This window comes from Electrophorus electricus, chromosome 4, assembly GCF_013358815.1.
Source record: "Electrophorus electricus isolate fEleEle1 chromosome 4, fEleEle1.pri, whole genome shotgun sequence".
Lineage (NCBI taxonomy): Eukaryota > Metazoa > Chordata > Actinopteri > Gymnotiformes > Gymnotidae > Electrophorus > Electrophorus electricus.
In genome coordinates, this window is record NC_049538.1 from 25,876,476 (window position 1) to 25,899,245 (window position 22,770).

General features: G+C 38.6%; 2 protein-coding genes across 4 annotated transcripts in view; one reads left to right on the forward strand and one right to left on the reverse strand.

The window, feature by feature from the left end:
• Nucleotides 1-2,419: 2,419 nt before the first annotated feature.
• On the reverse strand, nt 2,420-12,230 carry zgc:110789 (Xan_ur_permease domain-containing protein). The gene is made up of 12 exons (XM_026999544.2): nt 12,160-12,230; nt 10,610-10,750; nt 7,729-7,886; nt 5,469-5,628; nt 5,087-5,268; nt 4,741-4,861; nt 4,493-4,649; nt 4,071-4,324; nt 3,754-3,918; nt 3,537-3,645; nt 3,161-3,256; nt 2,420-2,950 (listed from the first exon to the last, which is right to left on the reverse strand). The coding sequence occupies exons 1-12, from the start codon at nt 12,205-12,207 to the stop codon at nt 2,691-2,693; spliced, it is 1,851 nt and encodes a 616-aa protein (XP_026855345.1). The 5' UTR covers nt 12,208-12,230; the 3' UTR covers nt 2,420-2,690.
• Nucleotides 12,231-14,989: 2,759 nt separating this feature from the next.
• The window catches only part of bicd1a (bicaudal D homolog 1a), a 35,944-nt gene continuing 28,163 nt past the window's right edge, over nt 14,990-22,770 (forward strand). For all 3 annotated transcript variants that reach the window (XM_026999598.2, XM_026999599.2, XM_026999597.2), the window contains exon 1: nt 14,990-15,536. In XM_026999598.2, the coding sequence (XP_026855399.2) occupies nt 15,321-15,536 (216 nt within the window). In that variant the 5' untranslated portion in view covers nt 14,990-15,320. The remainder of the gene's footprint in view (nt 15,537-22,770) is intronic.

Below are 22,770 nucleotides of genomic sequence, written 5' to 3' on the forward strand. Positions count from 1 at the left end.
TGGAATTATATAATATTCTGAACTGGAACCCTGCACTAATATTAAAAATGCTTTGGTAAATTTAGGCTAATTATCCCATCACAGCTAAATGGATTATCAAAGCACCAAACATCTTGAATTAATGACAGTGGCGTAAAGCAAATTAAGCTTTTTGTTTGATTAAACCGTTTTATAAACATGTTAAATTCCTTAATGCCATTAAGATGTGTCTTAGGCTATGGCATTACTGGCGAGGAACGTTGGTTCAATCAAACAATCCTTGTTTGTGTGTGTGTGTGTGTGTGTGTGTGTGTGTGTGTGTGTGTAAGGACGGTTTTATGAATATTAATAAATGTTCACTGCACTCCCTGCTGCGTACTTCATATATTAACTCCAAAATCAAGCATTCACAGCGGATTAGGATCACAAGAAATGTGTGAAAAGATTTATTGTAGTGGATTAAAAGGGAGAATAAAAGACACCATAATTTAAATAACATAATTAATGCCATAGAAACAATTGGGGAAAATTATACTAAAAGAATAACTGAATATTAAAATATTTGTCTCTGATGCTATCATCACAAGCCTGCCTATAGCAGCTCGCTTGCTCTCTCTCTCTCTCTCTCTCTCTCTCTCTCTCTCTCTCTCTCTCTCTCTCTCTCTCTCTAATTCTCTCTCTCTCTCAACGCTACACCCTGGCAGTGCACACCCATCTCACCACCTCTCCCTGTGATGTCATTAGTTTTTGCATTAGCATTTGGCATTAGTTTAGCTGTTTAGCTGTTTATCATTATCTTAAAATTAGCAGTATCGTAAATTACCTTTGTTGATGATTTAGCATTAGTAATAGCTTTCATATTTAGCAATAACATATTACAATATTATGTTTATAACATATCTACCTGGTCATTAGCACTAGAATCAGTATTTGGTCATGGAAAAATTGATGCCTGCACAATGGCAGGGATGTAAATGCAAGAATATTATTGCCCTAAATGGATCAGCTCAGAGTATGGGTTGAAAGCTCAAAACCAGAGATTTTTGTAGATTCTGAAACATGATTACATGCCTGTTTCATTTACAGACTTAAATCGGTCTGGTTATAATCTATTTCAGTAAGATAGGATGTTTTAATTATGACTGATTACATAGCAAAATGGAGGTATGAGAGGATTACCTGATCTAATTTTGATGCACAGTGATGCATCAGCATTTAGTCTAAAGAGGACAACATCATTGTTGAAACCTGTATTTCAAAACTCAATTAAATATATTAAATTTGTTGTTCAAGTTAAGGAATCATTTTTACATTTTTTATTAATTGTTAAAAAACATATTGCACAAACGTAGTAGTTTGTGCTACATTTATTTTGTAAAACATACCACAAAATAGAATAATTTCAACTGATAATTTTAACCTGATAATAAAAATCTCCTACATACCTTAGATTCTACACAACAGGTTGCAGTTTGCAGATGAACATGGTCAGTTCTGAGTTAATGAACAAGAGCTGGCATCCCTGTATCAAACACAGAAACTAGAGGTCATCTGTGAAAATGTGCTGCACAACACACTGCTCATCAAGGCTGTGGGTGTCCTGAGGAAGAAAGACTTTGAACACACAGTACTGACATTGGTATACAGGGCTTAGAGAATGACTCAGGACAGCACTGCAGAATGATTCATTAACCTCTACACAGTCATAAAGACAGACCTCATTACCCCATAGAGGAACTAGGATTAATTTCTGTTCATACTAGCACAAACACAATGTGGCCCCTGGTGGTTTATAAGCATGGTATGTTATTCAAAGATGATTTATGGTTTATACATATACACCTACATAGGATCTAGTATCGCTGATCTCTAACAAATACGTATGCTTTAGGTGCATTTTATAGGTGTAGAAATAGCCCACCTGTTGCTAGGCGTAATTTGTCAGCCATGCTCTACCTCATTCATTATTGTTTAGGACCTCTGACCTGACCTCTGCTGTCCAGCAGTGACGATGATATAAGCTTTGCTGGAGTGTATCAGGTACAGCAATGTTGTGGGAATTGTTACACATCACTGTCATTACTAGGAGACTGGAATGACTGAGACTGTCACTGGTAAAGAGTTGGACGAAAAACAAGGAAAAGTGTATTTATACTGTGTGTACATAATATAAAAAGGCATTATTGATTTTATAATTTCAGTACAATTCCTACAGGAAAAATGCTTAAGGAAAAAAAACATTCAAAACATGCAATGTAAAATCAATGTCTATACAAAACAAAAAAATAAAAACACTGAAATAAACTATTCATAGGACCTACAGTATTTTACAATATAACAATCACAATATAAATGTCACTTTTTAAAGCATTATAAATACAAAAACATTTTCTAGCCAAACTGAAAATGTAACCTATTTGGATAAAACATTGATATTTATATTTATATTTAAAACATGTTTATCCACCTTTATTTAAAGAAAAGTAACACCAGGAAAATCGGATTTGTACAATAGTAATAAGTCTGAAAATTAAGTGTAAGTGTAAGCCTAAGTCAGCTGATCATTTAATAGTGCTAACTGCACCCACACTTCACCCTTTTACATCTGGGCAGGTACATCACAAAACATATAAGTAGATATAAGCAGACAGATTTCAATAAAAGACCGCTGACCCAAAAATATTCTTATCACAGATTACTGATTATTTATTTTATAGTGCTACTGCCACTATACTATGTGTGTCATCGTTACAAGGCTTCTTTCCCTGGAAGCCTGAGCTGCTAGGTGATGTATTCTCTTCTTTGGCTTTATGTGAGGGGCAGAAAGGTAACCATCGCACCCAGACGTAGGAGGAGAGACAGGAGCTGAGGCCCCAGGGAAGGCCATAGACCTCATCATTCTCTAGGCAGCTCTCACTTGTGTCTTCATAAGCTTTGGTCCATGCAATAATACCACGCTCACATTTTGTCCCTGTGGTAGAACCACAGAATGGTTAATATTATAACCACTGCAAAAATAGCACATTGCACTGGATCTGCATTCTTTTCTTTTAGCATTTGTATTCCTGAGACCTAGATTTAATTAGCTCACAGGCAAATTGTTCTATGAGCTAACAATTGGTGCTCATAAAGGAATTTTAGACTAGTTAATAAAGGGCTGGCCTGTTAAAGGAGGGCTCACCAGGGATGGTGTTATCAAGAATGAATCCGATGAACCCTCCCACAAACATGCTGGTTGTCAATAAAACTTGAAACACCTGATCCAACTCCACCACACCTAAACATCAACATCAGTACCATATCATATACAAAAGAGGAAATGTGGTCTTCATGGGTTTCTGGGGACAAACATCTAATATAACAAACCTTTTTGCCCCAGATTCATAAACAAAAGGTTGCGGGTTCAAGCTCTTTATCCTGTCCTCAACCTGTAACCTAAAGGTTTCTACTTTCTGGGTTATGCTTTGGGAGATTTTAAACTTTTCCAGGTACAAAAATTCATTGGTAGTTCCATTGGTAGCAAAATATCTGTAAGAAATTAGTAAATTGTTACCTACCTGTTGCTATGACAGAAGGATTTTTTATTACCCAATTTGGAATGACAAGCCCCATGAACATTGAGAATCCAAAGATGAAAATGTTACGAGAGGAGTTCATATCTGCGTACTTTAAAAGATTAATGTGAAGGTAGAGAAAAAGGACCTAATTCATTCCTCCTAATGAGTAACTTATGTTTTGTTCATATTATCTGAAGTCAATCAGAATTTTGGTTACCTGTAGATTTGAGACTCCAGCTGCAGTTATGACACCAAACATGACTAAAAACATCCCTCCAATGACAGGTGTAGGGATAGTGGTAAAAATGGCTCCAATTTTCCCAAACATTCCAATTATGATCATAATGAAGCCACTTGCAACAATCACCCAGCGACTGCCAACCTGCAAAGATAAAAGTCTCACTTAACAATAATCTTCCTCTCTCCCTTTCTACACATATTCACAATCAAATGAGTTTCAAAGGAGAACATCCTTTAATACTGATACTTTCTATGATTGGATAAATGGTCTGAGGAAGTCACTTCCATGCCCACCTTAGTGATGCCCAGTGCACCTACATTTTCGCTGTAGGAGGTTGTTCCATTGCCTGTGCCCCAAGCACCTGCCAGCAGACAACCCAGGCCTTCCATGCCAATCCCCCTGTTGATGGCATGTTTTGGTGGGGGTGGGGCACCAGATAACCTGGCACAGGCATGGTAGTCACCTATGGACTCAATTATTGAGGATATGACCCCCCCTAGGATTCCCAACACCCCTGCCAGACTCACAGATGGTAAGCCCCACTGACCTGAGAATTGACAAAAGTTTTTAAAAAAAATTCTAATTCAGTTTATTAAATGAATCATCTCTTGTATCAAAGATAAAGCATGATGTAATGCCATTTTAAGATTTACTAATTTAATGGATATTAAGATGCATTATTAGATTAAGGTTTAACTCATTCCTGGTTCAATACCTGGATACGGAAACCTAAACCAGGGTGCACTCCCTGTCACATCTCCCTTAGTGTCAGTGCGGGCCAGATAACCATACTGCTCAGGGTCAGATGGTAGGACATTATAGATGGTCAGAAGGTAGCAGATGAGCCATGAAACTGTGATTCCCAGGAGCACCTGAAGAGTCAGTCCAAGGACATGAACCACCTTCACTTATTTCAAAAACCTGCTTTTCTGAGTCATCACTGCTTTAAGTTTATGAACTCACAGGAAGAATCTGAAAGATGTACATCCTGGAGGTGTGAAATTTCTTGGCTTTGCTGTACGTGGGGACAGGAATGGCAATGTGGCGGAGATACTGAGAGAACAGCACAATCAAGAATGTCGTCCTGCAGAAAGAAAGAGAGCTGTTGAATCGAACTGTTACATTGAAGTATTTTACCTCTTACATTATTTGAAGTTGTTGCATGACAGCTTCAATTACTGTAATTATGTTACACTAATGAACTAGTATTCGCTGTTTAGCTAGTAAAAGTGAGATTACTACTGGAGTGCAATAAAGTATGGGTATTTAGGTGTTGCACACATGCCACCCTGTCCTGCCTGGCACACACATGGCAGAGATGCCCCAGTGGTTCCCTGCATTCCTGCCAGCGGAGTCGAACAGTGACAAGCCAGTGAGGGAGATGGTGGGAGCAATGGTCAGGGGTCCAATGAAAAACATGAACAGGCCAATGAGACCAGAGAAGCCCACCAGCATCTGGAACAAAGACCCCACCATGATGGAACCCTGGAGCTGGGAAGGAATATCACCAACAAGTCAAGATGTTAGTCATTCACTTCCTCTTTTTGGGGGGGAGGGGGGATTGTTTGTTTGTTTGTTGTTTGTATTGGGGTTTTTTTTGTTTGTTGTTACCCATTTTAACATTTATAAATTTTCCAACACATCAGGTTGAATCCATCAGTGGAGTTGATTAGTCAGACTGTGGTACTCACCACCTGCATGCGAGTCTGCCAAACATGGATGAACTCAGGAGAGGATGTGTTGATGAGGGTGGCATTCTGGGTCCAGGCAGGACATGCCCATTCAGGCATGGACAGCAAAGCCATTGAAGGAGCCAGAAGAGTAAATGTCCCACCTTGAAGGATAGGAAGCCTATCATTGTGAGAGGAGAGATCCAAACACAAGAACATAATACAATCTGGCATTTTTCTGCAACTCCAGCTCATGCGTCTTATTATGTAACACATGGTGTGTGATACCAGCTCATGAAAGACCTGAAAAGATTCTACCAGATTGCTGCTATATTTAATTATTATGAACTTGCAGATTCTCAAAACTGAGATTTATCACATCAGCCGGTGTTATCAATCTTCATCAATAACATTTTTTAAAATAAAACTACAAGTCCACTAAACAAAATTGAGGAGATCCTTATCCTTAGACTGCCACAAATGAGATGTAAAGATCGCTTTAAAATGATTATTTTAAAAACATTTTAGTAAATTTTAAATTCTTTGCTATATAATTGGGATCCCTAAAGGATAAATACAGTTAAAAGGTTAATAGAACATTTAATGCAACATAAGAAGTGCCTTATTTATGTTTCCATTCCACTGAGAATTATGTAATAGCACATTAGATTGTACTAGATTATATTGTTCATGTCTATAGATGCCAATGGCACTGGCTACATTATGGTAAGTAATTAAAGTCCAACCATTACATGAACATTTTAAATGTTACAGTATTATTCCCTGTTGACCTCCAGCCTGCTCTGGAGAGACTGCAAACATTCCATGGGCCTCTGCAATATGGATTTAAAATGTGCTGAAATCCAGAAATAGTACAATTCAAAATCCAATCCTATTATATAGTTCTATTTCTGCAAGAGTAAACCTGGACAGTATAACAAAACATAGCTTTATTTGACTGTACCACTGTTAAAACTAATCCAACTATTGCACAGATTTGTACCGTTTTCACTGAGGATTGGCTGCCTTACATGATAACTAACCCATGGACCCATGTAATGCCAAGGAGACTTAAATCAACACATGACTGAGCTGAAACAAAGGAACCAGCAAACTGCCCTTTTCTAGACTTTGCAGTTAGGACAGCCGAAAAGATCATCAGGGTTCCTCTCCCTTCCATCGTGGACATTTACAACACACACAAAGCTACCAGCATTGTTGTTGCAAAAGTTTCTTTCCTCCTGCCATCATTCTGACAACAAATATTGGACAAATACTATAGTCCAGTAATGATACTATGTTCTTAAATTCATGTTCTGTGCACCATATTGCATGTGAAATCCAAAATAAGGCTACTATAAAGTATTACCAAATGGAATTAGAATCCTCATTCTTAAAGTAATGTACAAGGAATTTCTCTTTGTGCCAAATTAAAATATAATATAGGAATATAAGAGACAAATAATATAGAAATAGTTATACGGACAGTGCCGTCCCCCTGCCAATAACGGCAGTCTGTAACGGATTCAACCCAGCCCACTAGTCTTACCACACTCAGGCCTAGGTCACCCTCTCCTGAGTGCTAATAGGCAACACCTGTCTATCACAACTACCTGTGTCCTAGTGTTCATGACACAGTCATGCACTTAGACTTGTGATTATGTTGATCTTATGTTAATTGTCACTTGTTAATGTTCCATTAGTCCATGCCTCCCTCAGGTGGTCTCTGTTGTCTATTAGTAGCCACACCACATGGGAGTTATGATGTTGTTATGTTGTTTCTTATTTAAGCCTGCTTTTATTTCCATGACCCCAGCAGTCATTGGCTTCTTTTATTCTTGTTAGTGCATATTTATGTTTGGTTTAATTTTCATTACTTTCATTATACGCTTCAGTTGGAGACTCGCGTATGCTTCCCTCTCTTTCTTTTTGCCGGAACGTTCTTCACCCATGGCATACTGTATATACATACATATACAATATTCAAGTGTTTGTAAAGATTGTGCAATAAAAGTTTCGTTTAATTCAGGTGCTGCGGATATACTCTGCAAGTAATACAAACATGAAATAGCAGGAAGGACCTACTACTACACTTAACTTTTAGTTAAGCAAATGGTGTGTAGCTGTCTGCTGTGGCAACCAGTCATAAAGCCAAGCTACCTACAGTGTAATTTCAAAGTTAATTTGGCATACCCACATTAATTAAACATCTATACCAAACCAAATTTTCATGTTGATTTTGATGATGATCTTTTGTATTTGCTCTTATATAAAGTGTTACCTGATACCCAAGGTTACTTGCAGTAAGGTACATATCCCTGAAACAAAGAAGATGGTGCTGATCAGGTGACTCTGAGTGAGCCCGTCATGCTGCAGACACAGTCCCTGAGACAGGATCAATGGGATGGCAATGATCCCACCAAATGCAGTCAAACAGTGCTGAAAAACAGACAGGTGACAGAAGGAGAGAGACAGAGAGATTATATTGTTATATTATTATTTAGATTAGTCTTCAGTGTCCTCAAATTTTGAAACACGCTTTGAAAAATGTAATAATTTGTCATATAAAGCACCTTGAACTGGACTAAAATTGTGAAAGGGACATTTAGAGAGTGAGAGAAAGTGAATAATGTATTACCTATTTGACCATCTCATTAAAGTTTTGAGGATGCTAAAAGTTTTGTTAATACAAGCTGCCCGTAGCCTGGGCATAACTTTGGACAACCAGTTGTCGCTCTCAACTAATGTTTCCAATCTAACCAGGTTTTGCAGATTTCTCCTTTGTAACATACAAAGGATTCAGCACTTTCTCTCACAGGAAGCTACCCAGGTGCTAGACTGTAAGCTAGACTACTGCAACTCGCTACTTGCTGGTCTTCCTCTAAGAGCCATCAAACCTCTACAACTTGTACAGAATGCAGCAGCATGACTGGTTTTCAGTCTTCCGAAGTTCACATGTCACTCCACTGCTATGCTCCATTCATTGGCTTCCAGTAGCTGCATGCATCAGATTTAAAACCTTGATGCTTGCATACAAAGCCAAAAATGGGCCAGCCCCTTCATACATGATGGTCAAATGGTCAAAGCCTGATCCGTACCTCAAGTACTTCAAACCTCAAGTATGGCTCGGTTTGATTTACCATGCTTCAAGTCTCATGGAAGACAAGCATTGAGACTATTCTCTGTCTTGGCTCCTAAATGGTGGTATGAACTTTTGCTTGCTGTCCAGACAGCAGAGTCCCTTGCGGTCTTCAAACGGAGACTGAAGACCCATCTATTTGTGGAACCAGTACTTATTAACAATACTAGGGTATTGTTCATTGCACTGATGTTGACTGCTCCTTTGTTGACAACAAACTCTAGTACTTACTGTTTATTGTACTTATCATTGTCTGAGATAGAGCTTATGTATTTTTCACTTCTAGACATCCGCATTGTTTTGGATCTCATCATCCTAGTTGAATTTACTCAGAGGTAGAAACTCTAAATTAATTGAACAGCCAGACAGTTTGCTATTTTTGTTTATCATATCATGAAGTGATGGGAGGCACAGCAAAGGATTAGTAATATATAATAAAACATCATCTGCATATAAACTGAAGAGAGGTGAAGACCACTCTACCTTATCAAATTCTTTTTTAGCATCAAGACATGCAATTATACATGGTGGTTTATTTGGTGAGGTTTCACTATATGTGACTTAGGTTCAATATCCTACGACGATATTTGATGAAATCCCTTTCATGAAAATAGTTTGATCTGTGCTTATGAGACTGGATATTACTGACTCCAATCTGATTGATAAAGCTTTACTTATGATTTTTATATCGCAGTTGATTAGTGAAATGGGAGAGTAGCTGGAGCAATCTGTAGATTTTTTGTTTGGTTTTTAGATAACTATAACTTATTATGAAGATTTTCTCTTTTAAAAAGAGAGGTGAATAAGAGGCCAAAATTGTTTATAAAATTCTGCTTGGTATCCATCAGGTCCTGGCTATTTATAATTAGGCATTAGAAGAAGGGCTTTGGTCATTTCTTCAAGGGAAACCGGTCTATCTATTGATTCAGATACAGTTGTAGATAGTTTAGATATGGAGACACTACTCAGGAATACTTCAGTTTCTTCTAGTGAGGCTTTCTTATCTGAACTTTAGAGATTGGAGTATAAAGTTCTAAAAACAACATTAATACCTAAAGGGTCCTGAATGATCTTACTGGATGTGTCTAACATTATTTTTCTTATTAAGTTCTCTGTTTCCTGTTTCAACTGATTTGCTTAAAATGTTTCTAAATTCAAATTGCTGTTGTACAAGCATGGCCTGTTTAGTATTCTTATGTGATATATCTTTAAGTTTGTGTTTGGTTTTAAAATGTTCTTTGAAAATTGAGTCAGTAGGTGTCCAGTAGGCCAGTAGGTCCAGAGGGTCCAGTCTCATCACCACATCCTGCATTTTTTACAATATTAAATCATTTTCCCCTCTCATCGCCACTTTTGCTGTTTCCCAAAGTGTGCATGCTGTAATGTCCAGGTGTTCATCAGTTTCAACAAAAGGTGTACATCCCTGGTTAAAGTAATCAAGAATTATCACTGAGTAAAGTAGCACTGACGCACCATCTAGTGGGAGGGAGGGTTTGATGATCTGCTAGAAAGGTAGCGTTGATTGGGACATGATCTGATATCATGATACTATCGATGTCTGATTTAGTTATTCTATGTGTAATGGAGTTGTTAGGCATGAAATAGCCATTGAGTATAAGAAATGAGTCAGACGATTTTCTGTTTGTTTCACAAGATGGGTGTGATGTTGAGATGGACAGGTGGGAAGATAATGTGGGGGGACAGAGGGAGGGAGGTTTGGGTGTATGTGGCACCTCATCACCTTTATATCCGTATACAAACAATGGACTGTGTGACATCACTAATGAAAAGGAAAAAATCAAATATAAAGCCAATGTCACCATAAAGGGTGGTGGTGCAGCCAAACAACACTCTCCTTTACTTTGAATACAAAGGTTATTTAGAATACTGAAGTCCGAAGGATTTCTCTGCACTTAGTTATAAAATATTTGCTTTGTCTAATCTAATTTCCTTAATTACCTGCAGATTCACTGGACATAGAGGTAGTTGATTGCTGTTGTTATAGGACAGTCTGTGTCCTTACCTGAATTCCCAGAATGATACATAGATACCAGGGAGGTATATCTGTTACACAGTAAGACAGTTTATTCCTGCTGTCCTCATCTGATAAGTCTGCAATCTGCTCATCTGGCAACCCACAGAAATTATTTACCACCCCATCAACCTAAAAAACAAAGCTCATGAGAGAGAGAGAGAGAGAGAGCGCGAGAGAGAGAGAGAGAGAGAGAGAGAGAGAGAGAGAGTGAGAGAGCGCACAAGAGAAACAGCTTTACTGATAAGTGGTTCTGTCCCAATTTATATCCATACGGAAACAAAACCAGAATTGCCCAGAATTAGTCTGATCAGAGTTTAAGGAGGTCAAGAATAGATTTCAGAGAGTTAAGTTGGACACAGTTATCAAAATCTGTTAATAGTTTACGTGGTCACTTGATTAATTTACAAGCTATGCACTTTGTGCTGGATATGAGTTCAAATGGGGTTCTGGTTAAAATAACTTTACTTCATAATGAAGAAACTTCAGGAAGCTATCGGCGCCAAGTAAAACAGAATTATCAGCAGAGCTCTTTTTTTTATTTGGTATGCAGTCTGGTCAGTGTTTTAATTTGATGTAACCAGAACTGAAATGTGTATCTCGCTGAGCCACCTACATGTTGCGGTTTCTCCTGGCTGCATTAGAATCCAGCAGGTACACACTCACTGCTCTCACCGCCAGCAGGGGCAGGACAACAACAGCGAAAACAACGTTCTTCCGATAGCAATGATTCTACAGACTAGGTTTCAGCGCTGTTTATTAAGCATCAGGCATTTAAGATTGCTACACCCTTATATCTAGAAAGCCATGGACTGGACATATGATTTGCCTTTTAACTAAAAGAAGGCAAATGTTATACATGGGGCAAGGGTTATTTCCATCCCCAGAGAGGCTGTAAATGCAACATATAATAGTTATCTGTAACTTGAATAAGATCCTATCGCCAGTAATACTTGTATTATTAATTATATGCATTTGATGAAAAGAAAATGTATTTAAAAACAGGATAACCTCAATTACTATATAAATAGTATATAAAAAGGATTAATTGCTTAGGTTTTTCATGTGGTTATGCCTTTTATAATACCTGTTATAAGACGTTTTATTAGACAGAACATGGATCCAAATGCAAATGTTTTGTAAAGCCATAGTTTTAACCATATACTCACAGCAAACCCATAGTTTTAACCATATACTCACAGCAAAACCATAGTTTTAACCATATACTCACAGCAAAACCATAGTTTTAACCATATACTCACAGCAAAACCATAGTTTTAACCATATACTCACAGCAAACCCATACTTCTAACCATATACTCACAGCAAAACCATAGTTTTAACCATATACTCACAGCAAACCCATACTTCTAACCATATACTCACAGCAAAACCATAATTTTAACCATATACTCACAGCAAACCCATAGTTCTAACCACATACTCACAGCAAAACCATAGTTTTAACCATATACTCACAGCAAAACCATAATTTTAACCATATACTCACAGCAAACCCATAGTTCTAACCATATACTCACAGCAAAACCATAGTTGCCCATCCCATTACTCTTCTGTTCTGGAGCCATGAGAGTGTCCTCACAGTAGAGGTGAATTGTGAAATCCCCCAAATAAACAAGTTTAAGAGCTCAAATTACAGTAAGAGTAGAGAAGAAAGTGACAGACATTGATAAGGAGAAGAGAGAGCAGAAAGGATTGAGGTTGGTGTGGCTATCGCTGAAGCTGATTTGAAATGGAAGTAATACCATAAGATGGTCATGTGAACTCAATCCACCACAGCTAACAAGCAGCTGACTACAGCCTCGTGCTCAAAGACTAGAAGTCACACACACACATACACACACACACACATACACACATACACACACACACACACACACACACACACACACACACACACAGGCAGAATCAGTTAAGTCTTCCCTACCGTAGTCTTTTTCATCATTTATTTATTCAATCAGTTAAGTCTTTAAATAACTGACAAATAAATAAATAAAAAGTAGGGTAGTGATTTTTCCCTCTGTAGCAATGAAAGATGAGCACTATATGTTTTTGGTGTACTTTTTTCTTTTACTGAAATGGCCTGAACTGTACATAAGTAATTGGTATCATTCTGAATCTACTTACACGTATGTTTAGTGTCATTTCTTCACAGCTTAAACCCTCTTACCAAACCTAGTAAAAATGCTTTCTTTGGTCAGTGTATTAAAGTGCCAGTGTAATCATTATAAACTCAGGTGTAATGTCATTTCTATGTTTATCTCTTTCTCTCTCTGTCTCTCTCACTCACACACACACACACACACACACACACACACACACACACACACACACTCTTCAACTGAAAGTACAATGAAAACTCTCAGTAAGTATTTATTTCAGACCTGAATTTCCTTTTTATTATTGTAAAATTAGAGGTATGCATGAGTGTGGTTATGGAGTTTCTTTTAGAGTTTTAGCTATTTATAGTAAGAAATATACTAATATTTAGAGTTTAAATATGTATATTAAAGAAAATGTTGCCATAATGTCAGTGTCAGTGGTATTAAATTGTAAAATCTTTTGCACTCTATGCCATTGTTTAGAGTATAATGTTGCCTTACTTTTGGCTAATATACCATTAGTTACCTAATTATCTGCTGTAACGTTTGTGAGCTTGAGAGCAAACACACATGCGGAGTACAATTGTCTCATATGAGGGAGTAGAGAAAGTCACCGAGTCCAACATATGACATGAAGCCATGACTAAATGACAACAGGGATAGAATAAAAAGGAGTGAGTTTAATATCAACTGGAAAAACACAAAACAGTAGAGAATAATGGTTCGCAGGACAACAATATCTAAACAAGGATACCAAACCAGAAAACACTTAACAATGTTTTATGTACATGACTAAACGGAATTAAAACAAAGAAGGAAAGAGACTAATAGTTAACAGTAGTAACAATGGGAGCTTTTGCTTGAACACAGACGAAACCCAAATAGACATAGCCTAAAGAATGAGGAACACAGAAATACAAACCAGGCTAAGATTAACCAAGGGAACCATAAGCAAACAGAAAACTGAAATACAATAAGCGCTACCAAAAGAGAGATGTAGTGAGAGACCAAGAGAATACTAAGATACCATAGGACGCTAAGAGAATGACTAGCAAAGACACACAAGGGGTCTAATCCCTCAATCACCCTCTCGCAACTTCTACAACTATACAGCTCTCCTTGTATGCATTTCCCCATACACATCAATACCCTATACAAATCAACTCCTCATACATATAAATTATCTCTGATGGAGTAAAGCATTGATAGTTAACAGAAAAAATCTCAGTGGTGGGGGTGGGTTGGAATGGGGTATATGCAGGGTATGGGGAGTTGGGGTGAGTGGGCTTGGAGGGTGACCTATTCCTGTCATCCCATATTTAAGGAGAGTGCCAGGGGCATAGCATTGTGGGTAATCAAAGCCATTTATTTAGTTTGAAGCTGTCAATCTAGAAGGAAACAACTTGTTAGTGAGTATAAATAGTGAAGGGTGGTGTGAGGGGGGTTTTAACTAGGCATGCCCAGCCTTACTACTGAACCAGCACTTGACCTCACTGCATTTATCAGATTCTGATCCACAGAGAGAGCACGTACAATTACAGAATACATCAATTACTCCAATAGATCAGGTATAATGACTGTTATTAAGATGAAATAGAACAGGCCAGGGTGAGACAGAGTTTGCTGGAAACTGAAATCACACAAAGGCATTTTTGCACCCAGAATGGTGAGAGCGACAGTAAGTCGTCAGTTGTGTTTACTCTGTATACAATTATAGTATAGATGAATGGATCGGTGAATACCTAGTAGTATAAGTAATGATGGTAGTCAGGCGAACAAATACAGCTCTAAGAGATGCTCTGTGTTCATTTTGCAGTAGCTGAGATAAAACTGTTACACCGGCGGCTACACCGAGACTCTCCAGTAGATGGAAACAAACTCTAAAAGAAATCTCGTTGAGTATAGGGGTAATTTATCGGCAGCCCTCGTCTTCTTCGTCGCGTGCCTTATCTTCCAAATCTTGACGTTAAATCACTTCAGTCAGGAGATGTGTGTATTTCGTCGCTTGATTCTATTCATCGTCCCATAAATATGATTCTTAAATAATTTTCCGATTTTATACTTGGAGACACTTTAGTATGCATATGTGTTCACAATTCGTCTGTGCTTTCCAGTACAAATGCTATTGCAGTTGTCCATCTGTGTACGCTCACGCTGACGGTAGGAAAGTCATGCGGTGGGATGAGGTGACGTCACGTGCCAAGAATGAAAAAACTTCTGGCCACTTTGAACGACAGAAGAAGAATACATGGCGCCGCAGACCGCGTATGAGCTAGCAAAGTCATGCATAGCCCAATTATTAATTTGACACATAGGGTACAATGATTCGTTTTCATCAGAAGCATGTCGACGATAGATTTAGTCAAAATCGCGCACGTTTTCTTTTAACCATCACGGCTCTTGGGCGCGTCCTGTGCTCTGCAGTATCCACCTAATTTTGCTACTCGCGCACTGCTCGCATCCAGAGGGGAGGGATCTAAGGCTAGAGGGACCCTGCCTCGCGCAGCCTCCGCAAATCTGTCCGTCCCGTTTGGACGACGAGAAAGGTGATCGAGGTGGTGACACCGGAGTTCGAGGCGATGGCAGCCGATGGAGGATACCAGGAAACAGTGGATCATTACCGAGCCGAGGTGGAAAGGCTTACCCGGGAGCTCGCTGAGGCAAACAAGGAGAAGATTCGGGCGGCGGAATGCGGTCTGGTGGTCCTGGAGGAGAATCAGAACCTGAAGCAGCAGTACGCGGAGCTGGAGTCCGAGCAGGAGACGCTGAAACAGGAGCTGGAGCAACTGCAAGAGGTAAACACAATCCGAATAATCTTAATGATACGTATATATTTTCTTTGACTCGCCAACTTTGACTTAAATAAAGCACCGGTTCCTTTACGAATGTACGGTAAAGCACCAGGTCTTATATGGGTAAACGCTATTTTGGGCATGAGATGAATAGAGTTTACTCCAACATAGAAAGAGAGAGAGAGCGCCAAAATGTTCTAAATTGAACAGTGATAAAGACACAAAGACTGAGACAGTCTAAACTGCAGGTGAAAAACCTCAGTACATCAGCTTGAAAGAGGTAAAGAACAGTTCGCATGAAACACTGGATTTTCACAGGCTCGGGTTACATTGGATCACCTGTCACGTTAGGCATCAATCTGCGTTGTACTGATGCTCTGTGTAATGACCTGTGTGCAGTTGGGTCTTTTCATTACTCTTATAACGCCCTACTTTCCATGCTTAACCAGTGTTATTTTCATCATAAGAGTACAATTCATCTTTAGAATAGAGTAGCATTTGATCATTGTGCAGTTGTGGCAGAGATCGAGATGGTAGTTAACTGCAATCCCAGATGTGTCTCCTTAGGTTTGTGTTCTCCTCTCCCATTCTTCTCAGTCTGTAACATGTTTTGTCCCTTCATGCTCTCCTCATACACATGTCATATCTCAGGTTATAATAGCCATATTGATGTTGGGGTTCCTGAGCCTACTCTCAGCTGTCTTAAAACATCTGTAAATATTAGAAGATATCTGAAATAGACGTTCTCTGTTTTGAATAAGAAATGCTTCATGTGGTTTTCTGAGTGCTTTAGGCTTAGTGTCATTCTCAGAGCTCTAGTGGTCTCATTGGTCAGTATAGAAACATCTTGGAGAAGCTGTAAGACTGCACCCTTATGCTGTTGTGTTGAGGCTCGACGTTGAGGCTGTATTGTGCTGTTTTAATCTTGATTGTGTCTTCCAGTACTGTGTTTATGATGATACCCCCCTGACTGGCTGAGTATGGCATACTCAGTTATACAGTACAAGTATGACACATTTGTAGTCATACATTTTAGCCAGCTGCCACAGTAGTAGCCAAATAATTATGCTTATGTAATAAAGGACCACTCATTAAAATGTTTTTTTCTTTTTTTTGTGTGTGTTTGGAATAGAAAAATTGAATTATTATATATATATATATATATATATATATATATATATATATATATATATATATATATAAAACATGTATACATATACATACAGATTCACATGGAAGGGATTTTCTTTCTTTGGTTTTGAGGGTGTGGGTCTCAGTGTCTCTAATTGCTATCATTATATAGTGATTCCTCCCAGATTAGGAGAACTTCCCTGAAGGCATGAGTTTAAGTGTTCACACTGTGGTAAGAGCATCTGTGACCACATTAACTAAAAGCTATAGTAGGTTGGTCTGCTGCTTGTCTTTTTCTCAAAGTCACATGATTCAGTCACCTGCTTCTTGATGGAACTAATATAATTCTGATCAGTGTAGGTGGAAAGAGCTGCACATGTTAATGCTGCTCAACAATAGTGCGTACATGAGTCTCTCTGAACCATCCACTAACCATCTGCCTGACTCTCGCCTCCCTCTTCAAAGAGACACTGTTGTTGATTTTGTCAGTGCTTGATAATCTCATGAAGGACAGTGTTAGAGGTTAAACATCCCCCTCTCCCCCTCTCACACACACTTATGCTTTCAATGAATATTAAACAGTAGGTGGAAGACCACACTATACCATTTGATATACTCTTCACATAGACTTGCAAGTAAAGTGTTCAAAATGTTTGGGTTTTTTTTTACTTACTAAGTGTCCTTTTGTATCTACAGAAAGATTTACTCAATAGGTTCACTTGTGTTGCAGTTATTCAATGTGTATAGCATTTGTTAGTCACAGTGAATATGGATCTTTTTGAATAAGGCATTAGGGGTGAAAGCCATCACCTCAGTGTTAGAGAGACCCAGAAAATAATGAGTCGGTATACGTCCAACCAACAAGCATGCATAATCACAGAACTTTACGTTTCTAATTTGAACTCTGTAATAACTAAGTCGTTGCTCTTAAGAACATGGGTTAAACAGACCATACATGCTTGGTTGGTGTTTGACTTTTGTGTGTGTGTGTGTGTGTGTGTGTGTGTGTGTGTGTGTGTGTAACACCTAACTATTTCAGATATGGAGTAGATCTTGGCTTTGTCTATTCAACTATTTTGAAGCATGTAACTTAAAGGACCAAGAAGTCATTATTTCCAATGATTCTACTTCATATTATAAAACAGCCATTATAATGCCACCTATTGATCTGGAAGTTTTAGAGATTCATTATTAAATCTATTTTAAACATGGCTGTCTCCATTTGAGAGAACTCTGGACTAGTAATTTGATTCTTCATCTTATGTGAGCTACACTTTATAGAAAACAAAATTAAAAATAATAAATACTCATTTTCATAAATATTATTTGCTTTTTTTTTTTGGGTGGTAAAAATGACCTATTGCTGACCTATTGCTATAAACGTTTAACTAATCTAACAAAAAATATAGATTGCCATAACTTTTTGCCAGTTTTATAGGCATAAGGATAGTATAAAGCTAAAAAATGATTTTCAATTGAGATTTTCAACATTTAATGAAAACTTCACAGGATACAGTATTTTTTTGGCAATTTATTGGCAATATTTTCTGTTGAACTGCTGTGTGTTGTGTGAGTAAGTTATATGCATCAAGTATTTATTGTTTTGGCTGAGGAAGAGAGTGTTAGAGAGTGGAGGAGTTCTGCAAAATGTGTGTTTCACAGGCTGTGTTGGCTGATTAGACAATGTGGTTACTGTTTTGACCAATGTGGTTAAGCACCTGAGAAAACCGTAAACCCAATGCTCTTAGATGCTGAGCGACATATTTGTCACCACAGGTAAGACAATTTGTGTATAGAGTTGATCAAATCCCCTAAGAGAGCTACAGGCAGGGTATCACTAGATCCAAATTAATGGGGCACATGCCCCAGTAAAATGTTTCCATGCCCGACTATAAATGTGGGGGTAAAAGGCAATACAAAGCCATACTACTTTATATTTTAACCTGGGTTGTTGAGAAGATCTACATGACACAAACATCACCTCGCAAAGAACAAAGAGAAAGAGTGAAAGCAGATGCTTAACAGGTTAAAGCATTGAGAGAGAGAGAGAGAGAGAGAGAGAGAGAGAGAGAGAGAGCCTTTACAAAAGCCTATTGTTATGTCAGTCTAAGGAGAGAAGAGTCGAAAGACACCATGGCTCCAGCGAATGTTTTATTAGCAAGATTAAGACAAATACAGCCTCAAAAGTGAAACAATGAAGGACTGAGTAGCACGGAAATAAGGGGGATGGTTAACTAAAAGCACATTCACTACTCACTAATTGGACTAAATGAAGAAAGAACACTTTAACAAACATTTAACATATATTTTTAATTAAACAAAACATAGAGAGAGGTGCACAGCATTGTGCCCATCTCCACTTCCGCTGATGCCTCATAACCTGTTGTCCATGGCAACGCCCAATACGCACCATTCTGCCCTATGACTGACTGGCAAACAAAGGGTATGTGTCTTCTGTGTCTTGGTACAACAAGTCTTTACATTACCACTAGTGTAGTGTTATGCCTAAAACTTGTTCATGGTGGTAATGTAAAGCAGCTAGAATGTTTCAAACACTAAATGGGTCATTAGCAACCATGAGGCACCATAACTTATCTAGTTTCTAATAGGTTTTAGTCACCAGTCCAAGTTGGTCTACGTCTTATGCTGACCTTGGTATCATGCATGGTTGAATACTACATAATAAGATAATTTAGGAATTAGTCAGTAATATTCTGAGGCACATTTCTTTCTCCCAGTCAGACGCCGCCACACATATACACACCACCCAGCTCTCCACAAGAGTTAATCTGGGTTTAATAAAGGGGGGGAAACGCTTTATTCCACTGAGCCCTTAATTCTCAGACATTCAGACAGATTTCATCCAGATTTTTCTTCTTTAGGCAATTTATCACCCAAAGCTTTGCAAATTGCTGGTTGAGACTACAGTACTGGTATTTTGTTTGCTGTCCATAATAAAGCCTGGACTGAGGTTTACAGACTTTATCACACACAGATAAATATTTTGGTTTAGACTGATTTAAACAATAATCAGTGTGGTGCATTAACCTTTCAGGATAGCCAAGAGGAGAGCCTGATTTTGAACATTTTCCCTTGCTGTGTGTTAAATTCCTTTGATATGGACAACATGGAATGTTGTCACATGAAAGCCATTATACTTGTTTAATGTGTGAGTCTCTTGATGACAATGTTTAACCTGTTTCTTGATATTGTGTTGTTGGTGAGGGGTGGTGTGTTATGTAAGGACTTTTTAAAGCTTTTGTTGTGTTCCCTTGTTCCCACAGAATAAGCAGAATAAGATTTTCATGCAGTCCTGCCCTGAACTCCCAGGTCTCCTGAGAGTCTGAACACACTGCATCTCTCTCCTCTCTTTCCCACGCATCACTGCCCACAATAGGCCCTGTTCAAAAAACAATAGCAGGAATCCAGCTAAAGATCAGCCAGCTCCAGAGGTACTGCAGTTTCTGCATGCAGTCAGGAATAACAGTGAGTGTGCAGAGAGCAGAGGAGAAGGTTGGGTTTTCCATGCATCACAGCCTGCCAGTGAGGTAGGGGTTTCAAGGGCAGAACCTCTGACAAAACTGCTAATGCAGGTAACGTTATAAGCATTTTTTAAAGCCATTATAAGCAGGGTTTATAAGCCTTTTTCTTTTTTCACCATTTATTTTATATCTGTGAAAATTATACCTCTACATTTAAAAGACAAAATCTCACAGGACACGGACTGCAAAGTGAAAACTTCTGAACACCCTATGCAAGTCAACTTGTATCTATCTCCTCTATGTATTTCCCAATACTTTTTGAAGTTATGCATCCTACTCACGTGTGTGTGTGTGTGTGTGTGTGAGTGTGTGTGTGTGTGTGTGTGTGTGTGTATGGCTACAAATACTCTAAACCAGCTTCAGTCATCTGTTCAGTGAGACAAGGTGACTGAGTATCTTGGTTCTTATTCTTCCCATTCTGCTCTTCATTTTGTTTTCTTGTGTGATCAGTTTTCCATGTGATGCTTCTGTGAAAGATGTGAGTTAAGAAGTAAAAGGTGCAGAGGATTCTGGGAAATCTTCAAAACCTGCTACTGCTTCAGGAGGTTAGGAAACTGAATAGCTTAAAGAAGAAGTGTAAAATAGAGTCTTTTAAATAAATGGATTTTGAATTAAACATACATGCAAGCCTGTGTTTCTCCACACGCACACACACATACACAGAAACCAAACATTACAAGCCACAGTCTGCTCTCTCTCTCTCTCTCTCTTTCTCTCTCTCTCTCTCTCACACACACACACACACACACACACACACACACACACACACACACAAACAAAGATTCTCTCTCCGTGGTGCTGAAGTCAGCCACCAGGTCTACTCTGCTCTGCACAATTCTTATTTACTTATAAACTCAAATTCAGAAAATGTAATCAAATTTTAATTTACTACAACAACAGTGGTTTTGTTACAGTTTAAATAAGTTGTTTTACTTGAGACTTTAATGCTTATGGTTCACCAGAGAGCTACATATGTTTCCAGCACCTTTACAGCCTTAGAAACAAATGAGGTCACTCAGTGCAGCCATGTCTGTTCAAGGTGCCATTACTGTGATGAACTCCTTATTTGGTATTTCATTCATCAAAAAAAGATGACAGATGGGAATATACATTTAGCAGGTGGACACTCTAATGCAGTAAATGTCTACAAAGGTGTGACCCTGTGATTAATCACAGTATATTCTGACCATTCCTGGAATCCACCTTTAAAGTAAACACCAAAACCTTGTTGGATTTTGCTATTCTGTGAAAGTTAGCTCAGGTTTGTGCTTGGCTGTTAGTGCCGCATGCTAATCAGGTTGCAGAGCAGCCTCTGTTGTGTTTAATAACTGTTAATAAAAATCCATAATTCCATCTGCTCAAATTTAGACTCGTTACAAAGGAAAAATATTTGGGAATCAAATCACTCAGGGTTTGAGCCCCAAGTGAAAAGCCCTAATGATACCCCTGTAGTAACCTTCAGCTCACCTTCTTCCTCCATCCTTCCACTGTCAATTTGACAAACCTCCTTATACTGCGCTTGGAGTCTGCATCCAGTGAGCAGCACACACATGCTGTTACATTCACAGATGTGTCAGCAAGTTTGGTGGGGGTGGGGGGGGACTCTTGCATTTGAGACACTTTCATTGTCCTAGTGACGGACAGCTCGAGTGCCTCAGGCGGTAATGTTAATAGGCTTTTTAGAGAATGAAAACACATAAAACACTGTATGTGAGCAGCAGTCCTCTGAATCCCATGTGGGTTTCCAGAGGACTGCTATGCAGTATGGCGGGGTATCTTTGTTTGTCCTAGCTGGTAGCGAGTGTGATTAAGAGGAATTAAATTTGCAGTTTTAAATATTGTCTTACCTGTTGTATGATGCCAGCTCTGCTCTGTTTTATAAGTTGTGTTACACTTGTTGTTTTGTGGACTGGGAGATTGAGGGCCCTGCATAGTTCCCAGTACTGCACTCTTCTGGATGGAGATCTCAGCTGTTGTTCCTGGGATCTGCTGGAGCCACTCTCCCAGTTTGCATAGAAGCTGTATGGCTCAGTGTGTTACACAACTGACTTCGGTATAGGATGTTGCAGATCTGACTCCTGACCAGGGCATCTCCAGTGTGGTCCCTTGGACAAGGGCTTTAACCTGCCTACCTTACTAACAATAAAGTTACCAGGGCAATCTGATGAAAAGTGGCCTGTTGGAACAAATACAAGACACTCATGGACAAGAGTAGAGAATAGTGGTTTTATATATATATATATATACATATATAAAACTATATTTAATATATAGTTTGCTGGGCCCCTGAGCAAGGCCCTTAACCCTCAGTTGCTCAAGTGTTCAGTCAGAATTGTAAGTCGCTTTGGATAAAAGCGTCAACGAAATGCCAAAAAAATGTAAAATTATAATTGTAACTTCCAGAATTGAGTGTCTGAACAAGGTAGTACTGAGTCATCAAAAAAACCTGTTTGATTTCAAAGAGCAAGCAAATTAGCAAGCCAATGATTCCAGTGCACAAACAGGCATGGCTAGTGTTTTAACCCTGTACTGGTTATTAGAGATGCAGAAGCAGCACATGGTTG

Bases quoted from the DNA above. Each gene is read 5' to 3' on its own strand.
- zgc:110789 (XM_026999544.2), bottom strand. From the start codon at position 12,207: ATGGCTCCAGAACAGAAGAGTAATGGGATGGGCAACTATGGTTTTGCT. The intron at 5,269-5,468 runs GTGAGTACCACA...ATTCCTTCCCAG, and splicing joins GGCAGACTCGCATGCAGGTG to CTCCAGGGTTCCATCATGGT. The intron at 3,919-4,070 runs GTGGGCATGGAA...TTATCTTTGCAG, and splicing joins GTGCACTGGGCATCACTAAG to GTTGGCAGTCGCTGGGTGAT.